The sequence below is a fragment of the Rhopalosiphum padi genome, chromosome 1 (genome assembly GCF_020882245.1).
Source record: "Rhopalosiphum padi isolate XX-2018 chromosome 1, ASM2088224v1, whole genome shotgun sequence".
Lineage (NCBI taxonomy): Eukaryota > Metazoa > Arthropoda > Insecta > Hemiptera > Aphididae > Rhopalosiphum > Rhopalosiphum padi.
Window position 1 is genome coordinate 86,544,631 of NC_083597.1, and position 17,699 is coordinate 86,562,329.

Consider the following 17,699-nt stretch of genomic DNA (forward strand, 5'->3'; position numbering starts at 1 on the left):
TGATATAAAAACATCAGTAAAATTACAGAAAATACCTTTTACCATTAAATAATGCATTTTGCGCGAAATTAAATTTACCAAAACAAAAAAGTATACAATTCATTTACAAAGTTTTATTTAATACCTAAAATAGTTTATACAAATTATATCGTAATAGGTATTTAATACAATAGATATTAAAATTATTGTTTCATTATATATTATTTATATATTTTATTATTTGGTTGATTTATCCAATGGCGAGTTTATTTCAAGCATACAAAAAGTTAACAAAAATTATAATATGTTAATTGGCACATTACTTAAAATCGCTTAACGAAAAATGTACAGCTCAATAACGACGTGTTTACCTTCGTTGATGGGTTCGATGTAATTCGACATAATATAATATATATTACATTATATTATTATAATTTATATAGTTTATGTTTGCATAACATTATTATTTTCCTATTATATGATTATATGGAATTCATCGTAGGTACTTCACTTTATAAAATTCATTGGAATTTTTTTTGATCTGATCATGAACGTACAAATGTAGAGATATCTACAATAACCAATATACTGACAGAAGTGAAAATAAAAATAAAAGCATAACATTATACTAAAAATGATTAAACAATTTTAATATCGTATATTATACGCTTTTCGTAAAACTAAACACAATAATCCGAGTACAATAATAATAACATGTATCAGTCTAAATTACCCATCATATGTGAGGAAAAACATAAAATTAATAATCATCAATAACATATTATGTATATATGATATTGTTATGTTTTCTAGGGTAAAAAAAATACAAAATAATACTATATTATTATATGCATACGACTTGTGTAACATCCCTAAATATACTTGGTTAACTCAAAATAATATTACATTTATAAATATATTCTTTTATTTTAATATCCTTACGCGTTGCGTGTAACAATATAACATGTATTTAATTCGTACAGGACACAATATCGTTTATACTAATTTATTTATAATCATGGGTCGGGACTTGAGCGCTTAATTAATATAATATCACTTAAATACGTAAAAATGTATGAATAACTCAAACTTATTTTTTTAAATCCAAACACTTTATTTAAAATTATGATAAATAATACTAATACTATCGGTTGAATACGACATAAAATAGTGTGGATAAAAATATTTCATTCAAAAAATAACCGCGAAAACAGAAAAAAAAAATCAAAATTCGTATTAATACCTAATATTATTGAAAGCTTGAACGAAACGATTCCGCAAAATTTTTAAACGATAAATCCTACACGGACACACAAGTTTATCATATACACGCGAGTGCTAATAGTCCCGAGCCCTGATTATAGGTACATGACAATTGTATAGGAATAGCAAGGATATGTACATTATTTTACACGACAGAATTATTGCAAAAAAATAATAATATTTATAATAATGTTATGACCATCATTAGCGTATTCGTAAAAAAAATCGTCTAATATTATTATACATAAAAAAAATGTAGGTAAACAGTAAAACAAAATAAAAAAAATCACGTATTTCTTTTTCTTACTCGCAACTAGGACAGGGGTGAGTAGAAAGTGAGGGTGGCAGACAGAGATTAGGAGGAGAAGTATAGTATACATTAACGTCGGCGTAAAAGAATATACGACCGACGACGACGAGAAGTGAAAAAAATGGCCGTATTTGCGTATAGTGTATATTATAATAGTCGTGATCACAACGACAGACGCAAAACTATTGAGCAAAAACATGTTGAACTGCGTTCGATCGTCTCATCGCGGCGGCTTTGACGGCCGTTCCCGCGTCGTACACGGTTGCCAACGACAACGATAATATTATTATTATTATTATTGTTATTGTTATCAAAATCATCGTCGCATCGCTACGCTCGTCTGCCGTCGCCCAATGCGTATCTCCGTCTTCTGTCCTGACCCACTTTTGGCACGTCCTTGAAGAACTCTTCGTCGCCTTCCGACTCTTCGTACTCGTCTTCGTACAGGTCGCCGCCGTTCGGATCGGCGTCGTCCGCTGGAGGCGGCTGCGGCAATGATAACGGCTTGGCCGTGAACGGGCTGTCGGCCGCAGTGGCCGTGGCCACCGTCGTGGTCGTCGCCGCGGTCGCGGTCGGCGTCGCAGACTCTCCGTCAACGGCGGCGGCGGCGGCCACCTGCTGTTGCTGTTGCTGCTGATTGATGGCACTGTTTTTGGTCGACGACGAGCTGACCTGCACCGAAACCGACACCGAAGATTCGGGAGCTTCGCGCGCAAAGTTCCGCCGAGACTCTTCGTCGTCCACGTCGTCCTCGTCGCCCAATCCGATGGCCGCAACGCCTTCGTCGTAGTTACCGTCGTACTGCGCACCGTCGCCGGTGTACTGCTGATGTTGGTACGACGAAGGAGGTGGCGGCTCGTCCGCGGGTGGCGGTGGCGGCGGCGGCTCGTTTTGCAACCGGAAGCCGTGACGGAAGTTTTGGTTTCCAAACCGCTCGGACGACAATAAAACCGGATGCTGCTGCTGCTGTTGTTGTTGGGACTGTTGTAGATGTTGCTGTTGATGTCGGTACGGCGGTGGTGGCGGCTGCTGTTGCTGCTGCTGCTGGTGATGTTGTGGATGTTGCTGCTGTTGCAGATGTTGCTGCGGCGCCTTGGACGGGAAGTGCCGTGGCGGTTGGAAGTTGGCCACCGTAAACGGCTTGGGCTGCTGCTGTTGTGGTGGCGGCGGCGGCGGTGGTGGTGGATGGTACCTGTGATGAGCCTGCTGCCCCTTAGGCCCTGGCCCCTGTTCCCGTTCTTTGAGACTCTCCTGAAACGCGTTGTGCAGCGCTATCAGGGCCGCTATCGTTTCCGGCGAGTTGGTCGGATACGAGACGGCTGGCTGCTGCGTCGGTTTCGCCGTGCTCGTCATCACTATCGGCTGGGACGGACGCTTAGTGCTCGTGGCCGCACTGATCGTGGTTGTCCGCGGCGTCGTAGTGGTCGTCGTCGTGGTGGTGGTCGTCGTCGTGGTCGTGGCAATGACTGCCGCTGTGGCCGCCAACGCGCCCACCGGCCCCGCGATCGTCGTTATCTCCTCGTCAAAGTAATCGGATGTCCCGGAACACTCTCCTTCATCCTCGTTACACTGCACTGACTCCTGTTCCGGTGGTTCTTCCGGTGCGATCCTGCAAGCATTTGCCACATGAATACATGAAAGATAATAATATAATAATATAATCAATTGAGGATATTCGCATTTTTGTGATTCAAACTTTTAAATATCATTTCAATCATTTTTTTTTTAACGAATATAGGATATCAACGAATTAAATCGATTAATATCATTATCGTATTATGTTGTAAATTAGAAATTAACTAAATTCAAATATTTGTAATCCCAAGGCATACAGCTATTAGAAATATTATAATATATGTCAATACAAATATATTAAATAGCCAATATATAGGGATTAAAATATTTAGAATGATGTAATATTTTAGACATATTATGTTTATATGTGTTAGTTATGTGTATATAATATATTTTATGTTTCATTATTGCTATTATTATTATTTTTTGAGATTTAATTAATAGTTAATTAGTTCTTCATTATTCACAATGTCACGGAATATATCTGTTTGGATTCAAAAAAAAAAATCAGTTTAATTTAATTTAATAGATAAATAATAAAATAATAGTGCATGACTACCGTATTGTGCAAATAAATATTTTTTTATTTTAAATTATAATTATTTCTTTAAATGTATTTTCTAAACTAAGTAGGTACTTATTATATAATGTTGAAATACATGTTGTGTCAAAATAGTGAATATTGACTATTAAACATAAATACAAAATTACATACTTAGCACACGTCATATTTTGAAAGTTTTCAATATTATTGCTTATTGAATACAATAATTACGGGTTTAAATAAAAACTTGTACAATTTAAATAAGTAACAATATAATATTCAATGCTATAATTATTTGTATTAATATTTATTAAAATCGTCTCATCAAGTAAATACATTTGTATATCATAGATATTTTATTTAATAATATAATATTATTATAATATAGGTACACACATTTCAACGTACCACCTCTCGTCTCTATACCGATTCTTATGCCCAGTGGGCATATCATAATATTATATTGTCGGATAATATTTCATTCATTTTATCGATAAAGTAGCAAATAAAATAATAAGAACGACCAGGGTAAACAACTTATTCTTGCCGACTACTTGTATGATAATTTTATGGCAATATTATAATAAAATCGCAACCTCAAAAATTGAATGTATAAACCTGTTGTGTGGATTTTTGAACGAACTCAAAATATTTTTTCGTATAATAATAATAATATATCTTTGAATATTTAAGCTCTATTAAATTATTTTCACTTTAACGAATGTTTTTGTATGCCTTATTTATGTTATAAATTCGTTTATTGCAGTAATAAACAATTATTTACCCATAGCCCGCTCCGTTGTTTCCATATAGCTCCAAGTTAAGATCGAAGAAACTTTCGCTCCTACTGCAATCCACTTCGTCCAAACGTTCACAAACCCTGGTTTCCTGATCGAATACCGTCCCGTTTAGACATAAGAATTTGATATCCGTAATTTCCGCTAAAATAGACAAAAACATATTAAAATCAATTTATTCTGAAAGTGTTCAATATTAAAACATATAGGTAATAGAGTTATTACGATTCAATATAATATTAACATACCAAGTTACATTTGTTTTCCGATGAAATTTTGTAAGATTTTAACATTTCAAACATAAAGGTGTTAATATTTAGGAACTGACATTGAATATATAATAGTGTATAATATAAAACTCAATTAAAGTAGTTTATAGTCAAAAATTACAAGTGTTTTTAATTATAATTCCAATTGTTACGAATTATTTCGTCATTTTTTGTTATACATGTATTTGTATTTTATCAAAAAATGTCTAGTGCACGACTTACTACATGACCAATATGTAGAGAAAAGTTACTTTATTATTAGTGATTGCAATAAGACGTCTCTGACTAGTTTAGCAACAGTACTTTATTCGGAAAATATCTTTTATGTGACATCTGAATATCTGACTTTTATAACCGAGGCCATAGATAATTTGCAGAACGCAGATTGATATACATTATCAATTTATCTATATTTTACACGACTTATTTTAACATGGAAGTATAACCCAAATTGTTGTAGAAAGTATAAAAGTGTGATTGACTAAACGAATATGAAAAATTGCAATTAAATCAATATAAATTATTTTTATTTATATTATTATTGCCATACAATGCGCCGCTATTCAGCAAAATTATAAAAAAATTGTTTGATCTTATTTAAATTTAAAGAAATAATCTGATATAGATATTTTTTACTGATACTGATACATATTCTGACCCAATACATTTGTCAATATAAGTTATTTCAAAAATATTTTTAATTTAAATTATAATTAAGTTCGATATTTTATATAAACGTGATGGTTACTCAATACTGAATATTGAAACAAACCGATATAATACAAATGTATAATAGTTTTTACCATCTTTTATCATAATTTTTTTTTATCTTTATTAACTGTCCGGCATTAAGTCTTTCTAGTATTTTTAAAATCTGTTTTTAAATGATTCCCCACATTGTCGATTTTACCTAAAATATTTTAACTATTATATCGGTTAATTAATAAATAATAATAAACATGAATAACATTATTAATATAGTATATCTTTACATTCGAGTTTGAAAAATTCGAAATCGGCGAAATCGTCCTAATCGCTTAATCGACTGTATATTATATACTAGTATATTAGAGATGCAATTATAAATTATAACGACAGCGCCTGGTGTTAATAATGTTTACACAGGTACTATCACATCTAATGTATAATAGTATATATCAGGTGTTATAATATTATGATGACCGTAAACGAGATTTTGTCACCATGCGTACAAAATATATATAATTATTGTGTACTCTGTACATTATGCCATATTTTATTGCGCTTATTGTTATGGTAACATTATTACCGTCGTAATACAATAGTATAGTAGTTTAAACAGTACTTATATACTGGTTAATGCGTTCTACTGCAGCCAACCATTATGTTATACATAATATTATAATGCACATTATATTTTATGCTCGGCCAACTTGTTTAGTATTGAAAGCGTGTTATTTTTATCGCTCGTGCCAATCGTATATTATTATTATAATATTGTGCTCCAGCATTCGCGGTTTATAATAATATAATAATAATATATTATACGATCGGGTTGGAAGTCGTAATAAGAAACTAATATACGAAGATCGTTCGACAATAATACGATATCACCTGGTTGTTATTTTCATTTTTGTTGTTGATGATGATAATAATATAATAATGTAATAGTGTATTGTGTAGGTTTTATGTATACTAGCTATAGGTGGTAACCGAATACCTAAAGACAATACGGTAGGTATGTGGAATATAGAAGAGTATTAACTTACGAGTAGGCAGTGAAGTTAACATAAAAATCATGGTTTCGAAAATTATGGTTATCTAATACCTTAGATTACAAAACGTATTGTATGAGTAGTACTTTGCAGTAAACGATAAAATAACAAAATAATTGCGAAATAAAAATCTATCTTGACTATGAAATGTTATGTATGATGATACGGCGCAAATTTAAAATCCCTGTATGATTGTTATTTTCTAAATTGCCATAAAATAACCGAGATGTTTTCTAAAACTGATTTGCTGAATAACTTTTGGAATTTTTTTTTTTTTGCAATACTCCAGAATATATATTATATGAAAAGTAAAAGAAAACTCGTGTTTATAAAGTAGTAAATATGGGGCTCGTATCTGATTTACAATTGTTAAAGATTTATATTGAACAGACATATGGGTTATATATAATACGAAACATATTAAATTAACTTAAATGCGTGGTATTAGAGGCATATAATAAAACTTGTACGATAGAGTCTATAAAAAATAAAAATAATATAATATGAGAACTAAATAACTAATAATAATAACATGATTAATTTGTACGGTAAACATTTGGTAAAGCTACTGTGACTGTAAGTTTGTTCCGAGCTAAACCATTTTCATACATACATTTTTAATGGTGTGGTGATCTCTTAAAAAATAAAGTAATGGTGATGCATATAATATGAAGTATATCGTTGTATTATAATATTTTATAAACGTAAGATTGGTATAACGTGTTCACAGATTCCAGTAATACGTTACATTAAGTACGAATAATTGCTCTGTTAAAAACTTAAAATTACTGTAGTAACATTTATAATTTTTTTTGAATCTTTAATTTATTTTAAATTTGTTGATAAATGAGCTAATTTATGTTATATTCAAAGCTCCTAAATAATGTGAACATTTGTAGAACTTTATATGATTTATATTTGTTAACGATTTATTTACCTAGTGTCCAATTGCGATAGTTACCAATAGGTCATAGTAAAAATTAATTTTATGAAACGTGTATTTGCATTTTAAGCACTTTATTTATAATTAAATATATACACAAGTGAAATAACTATTAAATGTATTAGTTTGATCAGTACAATTTATTGAATATTATTGTACTTCACTGAGTAGGTTAATTCATCGTTATAATTATTATTTTCTGTCTAATAAAAAACATATAAGGATAAATTATTAGTGAAATATTTTCAAAAATGATTTTTATTGAAAAAACGATATGTGACCATTACTGAAGTCTGATAGTAATATCAATGCATTAATAAAAATAATTAATGTCAGATACATTGGACATAACAAATACAGGCACGTATTTTGTTATTATTATAATAACAACGCCCTTGTAATATAGGGCGTTGTCGTTATTAATAAATTATAAGTATAACTAATACATAACAGTGTTATAATAATCGAGGGGAATGGATTAAATAGCTTACTATTTGCATATATTTTTATATACGATGAACTTTTTTAGTGTGAACCTAACCAAAACTATTATTCTGAGTAGTACCTACAAGTTCTACATACACTTAAAAAATAAAAATAAAATTTACGGTATTAATGTCAAGTAAAAAATATTGTAGTTATATAAATAAATAAAATAACTATATAATGTAAATTATAATATATTTATATATTTAAATTAATAATTATTATTTATTATTTATTTATACAATATTCTAAATACAATCATTTTCCAGTATATTTTCAGAATTCTATTAAATCATTATTGTTAACAATAATTGTTCTTAAACTATAAATCACATTCCTATGTTGCTTATTATTATAAATTATTTATTATAGTCCGGCTGTTGTCAATATCACTTTCCCATTAAAAATGACCTATTTAATAAATTTAATACGTGTAAAATAAATATTGTAAAAATCATAAATATTAAAACATGAAAATATAATCTTATTATTTTACTTTCCAATATTATAAGATTTGTTCACATTTTAATCTGCAGAAAGTATTTAATGATTTCTACAGTCGAGTTCAACTGTAGTTATGATGATCGACAGTCAATATTTAAACGAAGCATGAGAATGTCAACCAAGAATGTCTATCAAAATAAGGATTAGATCCTTAGTTATATCCTCAAATTATTATTGTAAAATTTCAAAACTATCATATTTTAAAATTTTATTTATATAACATAAATTATACTATTATTATTATTATTATTATTATTATATTGAAGTTAGCAGGGTTTTCGTTATTTTGATTATTTAAAAACAATCTGAACTATTAGCTAGGTTACCGTGCCGGTCCATATTTTTATTAAAATTATTAAGTATTGATATAAATAAAAATAGAAACGCTACGGTACAGAAAAGTTCTCCTAAATGTAACGTATACTGTATAGTGTGAAAACTTGGTAAATCTCGGTATAAATAACGTAGGTACTCTTAAGCTTGTCCCGCGAAAAACAGTTTTTCTACACAGTAGCATTATTACATGAAATAGATGTCAACAATTTTCAGGGAGTTTTTAAAAATGTTTTGATTTTCAAAACATATTTATTGATTTCACTATTTTTATCATTTATTTTATGGTCGATACAATAGTACCTAATTTGCAGATTAAAACATATTCATCATTTTAAGATGTTAATCATATCTATGAAATACAATTTTATACTCATCGAAACCAGATTGTATTTTATAATATACGTAATTTAAGTAAATTGATTGTAAATGCGAAGAGTAAAGAATCATACATATTATTATAATTATATTATGTTATAGATTTAAGAAAAACTTAATATGTAAGTTTTTACTATGAAAACATGCGAACTCGTGAACAAAAAACAATAATAATCACATATTTTCGGTTTTTTTTTTTTTTTAGTGCATAACTTTTAAATGCATATAATATTTTATGAGTATATAAGATGGTTTTATATAGACTATAGAGCGTTAAAGTTCGAGTCCCAGTTACGGCCGACGTAATCGTGTGCGTTCTGGAAATAAATTCTGGTTAACACACATTTCAGGTACAGTGGTCCGCTGTTACGGGGATACCCGTGCTGTTGCGCCATTTAAATCGTCTTGCGGGGGTATACGCTAATTTGAATAATATATATTATAATACCTACATCATATATATATATATTTAACTCGGCTGGTAATTATAAATAACACGCATAAAAAAAATATACCTACATACTCTATAGTATTATAATATATATTAAACATAAATATATACGCTGGTTCGGACTTTGCCGGGGGATTCGTGAGCTTATAGAATAAACACACGGACACACGGTAGATACGTATTATATTATTCGTATACTATATATACATTATTATAACGCAGCGTTTGCAGTCTACCTGTATAATACCTATAAGACTCGATACCGCGGAGTAATGGCGTGCAAGTCTCGCGGGGTTATGCAACTCGCCTGGTCCAATGGTTGTTGTTATAACCTTGTTAAGAATGTCTGTAATTTATATGTCCCGATGTTGGGTCGCAAAACTGGTCCACCGACTGGCGTGCGCACATACGCGCCGGCATGATTATATTAAGTTTATAGGTATAATACGGTTTATTATTATTATTATTTATTTTTTCGCATTTCACTCCCACAATCCGTGTTTAGCCTACTTTGTGATTAATTATTATCAAAATGCTTCGGGTCGACGAGCTACTGACAAAGCACCGTATAAGGCGGTTCATTCGCTGCACACTTTAGGCATATAATATAGATTGCAGATACCTACGTAATATTATATTTATATATAATATATTATTATATACATATATATATCGAGAGTGAAAATCGAAAACCCCCTCAACAGTCACTATAGTGCAATTAACTTTAGCTGCAAAAAATGCGGTTTTATTAAAAACTGGTTCAAAACACTGCTAAAACGATGTATACTTTGATATGTTTTTTTAGTGATTAATTATCAAATACCTACAATGGTTTTCATTTAAAAACTCTAAACGCATTTACACTTCCTCATAACATACTTAATAATAATAATACTCAATATTATATTATGATATTACTCTGAGAGTTTGAGTAGGCGCATGTACTTGATATTATGTTTTAACTTCAATTCTTCAAATGGTTTATATCGATTAGTAATTGGGCTTTTTTATAATATTACTTGTTTAGCTTGATAGCAAACCACATAATGGTGTAACTATATTTTATACATATGCGTTATGAATTCTATTGGTAGGTTATAGGTTATTTATTACTATTAGTATGTTCTTACTTATATGTTAAAAATGTTGATGGTTAACATTCCAATAAAAATAATAATGCTTATAAACATTTATAATTTATATCCTAACATGTTATTTAAAAATGCATTTTAATATAATATTTTATTCAGTCGATTTGTAAATTTATTTTATAATAAGTAATTTTAATACTCGTCGCTCAAAATTGTCTTTTAAATAACATGTGTAAATTTAAAAAAAAAAATGGTAGGTAAACAAATACGTGAAATATTTCACTGAAGTTTTCATATTTGTAAAATTAATTATGTAATAAATAAGCAGTAATATTTTTGTCTAAATATTACAATTAAACACCATAAATATATATAAGAAATTATAAATCGTGTGTTTACCTGGAATATGTTTTGTTATATTATATTATAGGTTTATCGAAAGCATTTTATTTACATATATCCGCATTGTTTTGTTAGTTGTTACATTTACGCAACGAAACCATTTACGGCCTTAATGCCTAAAATACGTGCTAATGAAGTTATACTATAATAATTAATATTCAATACTTTTGGAAGTAGCTATTTTATTACCTTCATTAATTGTTAACATTTAAATAAGTTATTGTGGTATAGGTAATAGCATGATAATTCGTGTATCAAAATATTACGACAAAAATATGTCGTTAAGATTTCCGAGAAACATTATAATTTATATTTAAATATTATTTTCATGTAAAATATGCTATTACCATATTTAAATTAAATTAGACCATCGCATTTTTTTTATTCGTATAAATTTGGAGCATTTTAAAACATATCTATTTTACAAGTTATTTTTTATATATACACACATAATGTATATTGACATATTGTAGTGTGGTAATCATTAATAAATGTTATAACGTAAGTGCATACAGATTATATACACACCGTACATAACTATAATAATATAATATAATAAATACGTTCTATTTTTAATAATTTGAGTCAAAAAATCGTGTAAGTGTTTAAAAAACAGCATACGATTCGATCGTGTGTTATTCGATGACAAACGATATAGTATAAAATATATACTGTACAGCGATAGTATTTAGCATTTTAACGTAAGTATACTCGTGACCTTTTCGACCGCCGTCGAAGTAAATACCTCTTATACTCTATATAGGTGTATATAACAAATACACAAAGAAAAAAGGCGACACTGATACATGCGTATTTAGTGTTTTTCGCAGATAAAATGAGATTTGCGTAATATCATCATGAAAGTACCTACATATAGTGATAATATAGCGAATGTTATAGTTGTTTTATACCATTGTGTACGAAGTGTGGAATGTGTTGCACGCAAATATTGCAAACGAAACGCACGCGATATACCTGTATATACATATGTCTATCTCATATACAATATAAAATATATAATATACGCGTAAAAAGAAGATCCTATCCATTAAGAGCGGAGACTATATATATATATGTGTGTGTGTGTGTGTGTAAAATAATATGGTGTAAGAACCCACTGACACAGTCAAAACTTTATCGAGAGGTGTTGACGTAAATCGTTTTCGTCGTTGTCACCGATGGACATCTAACGGTTTTACATAAGAATCACGTTTGAATATCTATCAGACCTTCTCGAAATCTCGATACACCCTATTTGTGAATATGTATATATATATATATAAATTTATAGTTTTACTCGTACGTATAATCGTTTATAGATTTAGCCAACGGGGGAATTGCGTATAATGGTACGCCGTGTACCTATATTATGTTCGAAGTTTATAATCAATATTATAATAATATAATATACATCATATTTTATATTACCCTACAATACCCGCGCCCTATACCGATAAATATATATATGTGTGCTCAGCTGTACACCTATGTAACATATTATTATATACCTATAGATATAACTGATATAAGTACATGTAAGACACATATAACAATATATATATATATATTATATCAATATATGAACAAAAATACAACATAAACTTCTGCAGCCGGAGTTGCAGGTAGACTAGGTAGAGGTAATATAGCGCGGATTAAAACCGTGTGGCAGTTTTTTTATGTAAATCACGATAACTGGATTGCTCCGGTTATATAACCGAGCATAGTGGCAATAACCGACCGACTGGCGTGTCGGAAGAAAGTTGTCTCTGCGAAACGAAAAATCAAATTGGGTAGGGTTTTGTTTTTGTTTATATTTCCCTCTTACCTTTTTGGCCAATGGTGCAAACATGAAACATCTGACAGCCAGTCTCCACGTCCGCGTAATAACCTCCGATGACTTTGCCGTCGCATGAAAAATTCGTGTCCGGTAAATTGTCAAAGTCCAAATACTGAAAACATACACACAACAATATGACATAAATGAATGATTGTGTTTGTTGATGAAACCATATATGCTCCAGTTTTGAATTTAGACTAGATAACGAATTTTAATCTACTCCCTACGTCCCACTACCTACCCATCACACACGCCCCAACAATTTTAACACTTTAAAAACATGATCTTGTTTTGACATAAATGTACACAGTTTTATTAGCGTTTTTTTTTTTAAATTGTTTGCATAATATGTAAAATAAAATTATGTTACACTAAACATTTTATACATGGATATACCTATAGGTCAGTGCCATAACCAAAATTTTTTTTTTGCGGAGGGAAGGGGCACTTAATTTTTTTTCCTAATTTTTACAATGCTAAAATACCTACATATCTTAATTTATACTTTATTATTACATTATTACTCTATACTTTATGATCTTTTTGTTTATTAAATGCTTATTGCTTACTACACATCTACATTTTTCTTATGGCTGTAGAATTATGTTAACAATTATGGTATACATTTCACATAACAATGTATTAACATTATTCTAAACTATAGATTAATGTATTAACTAATTAATATTAATATATTACAATTTTCTGTAAACAGGAAATTTAATTTTAATTCGAATATTATTATTAAAAAGGAACAATATAATAACTATTAAATTTTATGAATATATTATTATAAATTAATACAAAACAAACGATACCTTCCTTACACAAAAGGAGATTATTATGAAGCAATTAAATAAATTTAAGTGATTAAAAACATAACAAATATCACAGTTTGTACATGAAGTTATGATAAACAATCAACTGCGCAACGGCATACGTAAGACGTAATACCAAATGTACAACAAATAAAAATAAACAGTAGTCACCAAATTATATTATTTTAAATCATAAAATTATGTTTTAGGAATACTGAGATTATATGTTATATATTTTACTTATATAATATGTATGTAGAGCTGTAATTAGGTACAGTATGCGGCGGGTATTCCGTATTTATAAGTATATATTGAAAATAACAATGAAATTTAAATCAATCATTTATTTTAACATCATGCATAATACTAAATCATCATTACTATATTTTAACATTTATGAACACAAATTACGAATAATTTATCATACATTTACTTTGAATCATAAATATGTTAATATTTAATAACATAACTTATAAGAATAAATCTCTGTATACTAATATAATATACTATGGCGCAAAAAAAAATTTGGGGGAGGCAATGAGGCACGAATTCCCCCCCCCCCCGGCTATGGCACTACTATAAAATATATATTCATGTGATTTTATTTTTAATAGGTTGAATGTAATATTCCTTTTAATCATCATTCATCACATCCAGACATCCCTATCCATCAAGACAAATCTTAGATTAATATAGACTTATTATTTCAGAAGTTTTGTTTTTGTATTAAAATCAAATGTATACCACGAAATAAAAAAATATCGAATCTATATTTTGTACAATAGTTGTATCTCCTCGGGAAGTTATGTTGAGGCAACTAGACACAGTGCTAAAATAAGGGACAATACCATTTTATATTTATACGAGTATGCTATGTTTGTCAGTATGTTTTACGGGGATACTGTATGATTTTTTTATAAATAATTTTATAAATGACAGTTATTTAATGGTTTATTTTATTAGCAACATGACAGTTATGAAATGTATAAATATATAACTATATTTAAATTTAAAAATATTTTTATTTTTTGGATTTCTTGTTTTGGGTCAAAACAATATTATTAAAATTAGTAAGTAGTAATTATAAGTTATATTATGATATTATTTATTCAAATATTTAGTGAATATATATATATATATATATTATACTTGTATAATACATTATATTACATAATAACTAAGATTTGATGATTTTATTTTTTATATAATAATCATTAATTAGCGTTATGATTATATTGAAATATTTATCGGTATAACACTAGTATAATACAAAGTAAGAAATAATAATATTATTTATATTATAGGTACCTATATAATACACTCCGCTATAATTAATGTATGATTAAATATAAGACAAGTACATATTACATTTTATATATTACTAAGTAAAAAAAAATATCATTATATGTTTTTTTATTAAAAAGTTAAACGTCAAAAGTTACAAAAATAATTGGTTATAAAAAAATATTCTTATTTTTACTTTAGTACTTTTTAGTATTTTCCATATTTTTTAAATTTAAAATACATATTATTATGTATGACAGCGAAATCAATCTCAGTAGATATACACAATACGAATATTATGATGATACATTGACGTGGCTTAAAATTATATAATACGTGAATTATTCTTTCTATATATATTATATTAAGTAATATATAAGTATCAAGTATGATATTATGTAGATATTATATTAAAATAGTATTACTCAATTAATGTTTCATCAATTTTTTCTTCTAAATTGTTTATATATTTCCAGTGACCATAATTATTATATATTATTAATTGAATCAATCGATATTATGTTTATAATGTTCTTGAAATCGTTTTCGATGTTGGTATATCACTATATACGTCATGGCGACGCGTGGATGTGAACAAATATTCATAGCATTGGTATCTAATTGGCGAAAATATAACGAAGTGTATACAAGTAACACATGTCATTTTATAACCAGTTATGAAACCGAGTCCTACGTATCTATAATATTATAGTTATTTTTTAACGTTAACTTATACATTAGAGGTATATACTATTTATATACGTATACTGAAAATCAATATACTAAGCGAACTGAATTTGTAATGAATACATCAGCATAATAATTTAAAAATCAGTCGCAATTGCCAAGGATATTGTAATTTTTTAAAACACACACTTACACACACGCGGTAATACTAATTTTCAAATACTTTCTCCGCAAGGTTTAGTTAATCGTATATGTCATCATATTATATTCATATTTATCTATTTAAAATGTTTATGATTTTGTTTTAAAAATTAAAAACGTGGATAAGTAATCAAACCGTTTCGGTTAAAGTGCGTACAAATTAGAATATCCTGCAATTAATTATTGATTTTCGATCGAATTCGTTACGTCAATATGTAGGTACCTACAGTTATGTATATTATTATCTTATATACCTGTGGGCTATAATATAGTTATTTTCGTACAAATATTTATTTTTCAGGTGTATTATAAATAGGTAGGTACGTTTAATATACACAACAACATATTATGTACAGGATGTGTATTTAAACAATAAACACTCTAACATAAAAAATTGTTAGTTTTAAAAATATTTTAATTTATTACATTATTTGTAATTTTTTTAAATTTGATGTGTTAAGTGGAGTGGTCTGTAGTTGATATCGTACAGTGTACTATACTATATGAGCTATATAATATAACTGTACAGTACTGTGCTGAATTATACCCCATATACCTTTGTAGCCCACAGATTGTTGATCTATATAATATACTTTTAAACATTTAATTGGTTCGAAATTTTCAGAAAAATGTTTTATTTCGGAATATGAAACCATACGATGTCGTCATTAAAAATAAAAAAATATGTAAATTACTAAAATAACTATAATTTTAATACTTTTTGTGTAATAATGTGTTTAAAGTTAAAAAAAAAAATCACCCAGTATATTATATTACATATAATTACGAACGCATAATAATTACTAACGATTGTGTGTATATAGTATATATACGATTATCCGTCATCTTAAACACCGACAACAATCACCTCAATATTTTACGCGTACTATACGTTATGTGAGCACATAATATAATATTATGTGTTATGACTTATGGGTATAATAGCTGGTACCTCCTAATATCTAACTATATATACCATACCACGGTTTTTCGAGCGTGCCCGAGTTATGTAATTTAGTCAAAACAATCACACGCGCTGGAATAGATGCCTACAGAACTGCTGTTTGGGCGTCGGGCGCAAATAATCACTATAACTCTATATCGATACTATACACACTATGTAATTATTCAGATTTCGGGTATACCTCCAATATATGTTATTATATTCAGGTGGAGTGTATTTTTCCTAGCCATGCGATTGTCTCGCCCGCGATCTATTATCGAAAATATTGATTTGAAAAACAATTTTAACGCTCTGTCATACTACACAAATCGTATAATACGAGTATAAGACATAATATTATATTAATAATTTATTGTACGAGTACTTACTCCGGGTTGCACGGCGAAAGTGTAAATATTGGCGGCATTCCACCAGCAATTGCAGTTCCACAGCGCGGCTGAAAAAAAAAATACACAGTATAATAAGACGTTATTAAATTAATGAAAAACGTGAGGTTCGAACACAATAATATATTGGGCAGTTGTACAATCCGCCCGGTGAGTACAATAATATATTAATATAATATACCTGTAGTATATACATAATATATACTACGCGTCTTGCGGGGAACGAATCTATCCAATTCGTTTGACCGACGTAGTTTATGAAATAAAAAATAATAGGTACCTACGTGTATACGGAGTTACAACATAATTAACGTTTTTTTTTTTCCTCATTAAAAAAATTAATATATAAATGTATAACGAGGGCCAACTGTTATTAAAAACATCGTGTACATAGTAGCTATAGGTCTATCGAACGATTCACACTTTCATATAATATATAGACC

General features: G+C 28.9%; 1 protein-coding gene across 1 annotated transcript in view; it reads right to left on the minus strand.

Annotated features, from left to right (window-relative positions):
* Positions 1 to 601: 601 nt before the first annotated feature.
* LOC132930743 (uncharacterized) overlaps positions 602 to 17,699 on the minus strand; it is a 53,868-nt gene continuing 36,770 nt past the window's right edge. Inside the window, exons 3-6 of the mRNA XM_060996779.1 lie at positions 17,239 to 17,306; positions 12,905 to 13,028; positions 4,456 to 4,612; positions 602 to 3,161 (exon numbers count right to left, since the gene is read on the minus strand). Coding sequence (XP_060852762.1) covers positions 1,883 to 3,161; positions 4,456 to 4,612; positions 12,905 to 13,028; positions 17,239 to 17,306 — 1,628 coding nt within the window. The 3' untranslated portion in view covers positions 602 to 1,882. The remainder of the gene's footprint in view (positions 3,162 to 4,455; positions 4,613 to 12,904; positions 13,029 to 17,238; positions 17,307 to 17,699) is intronic.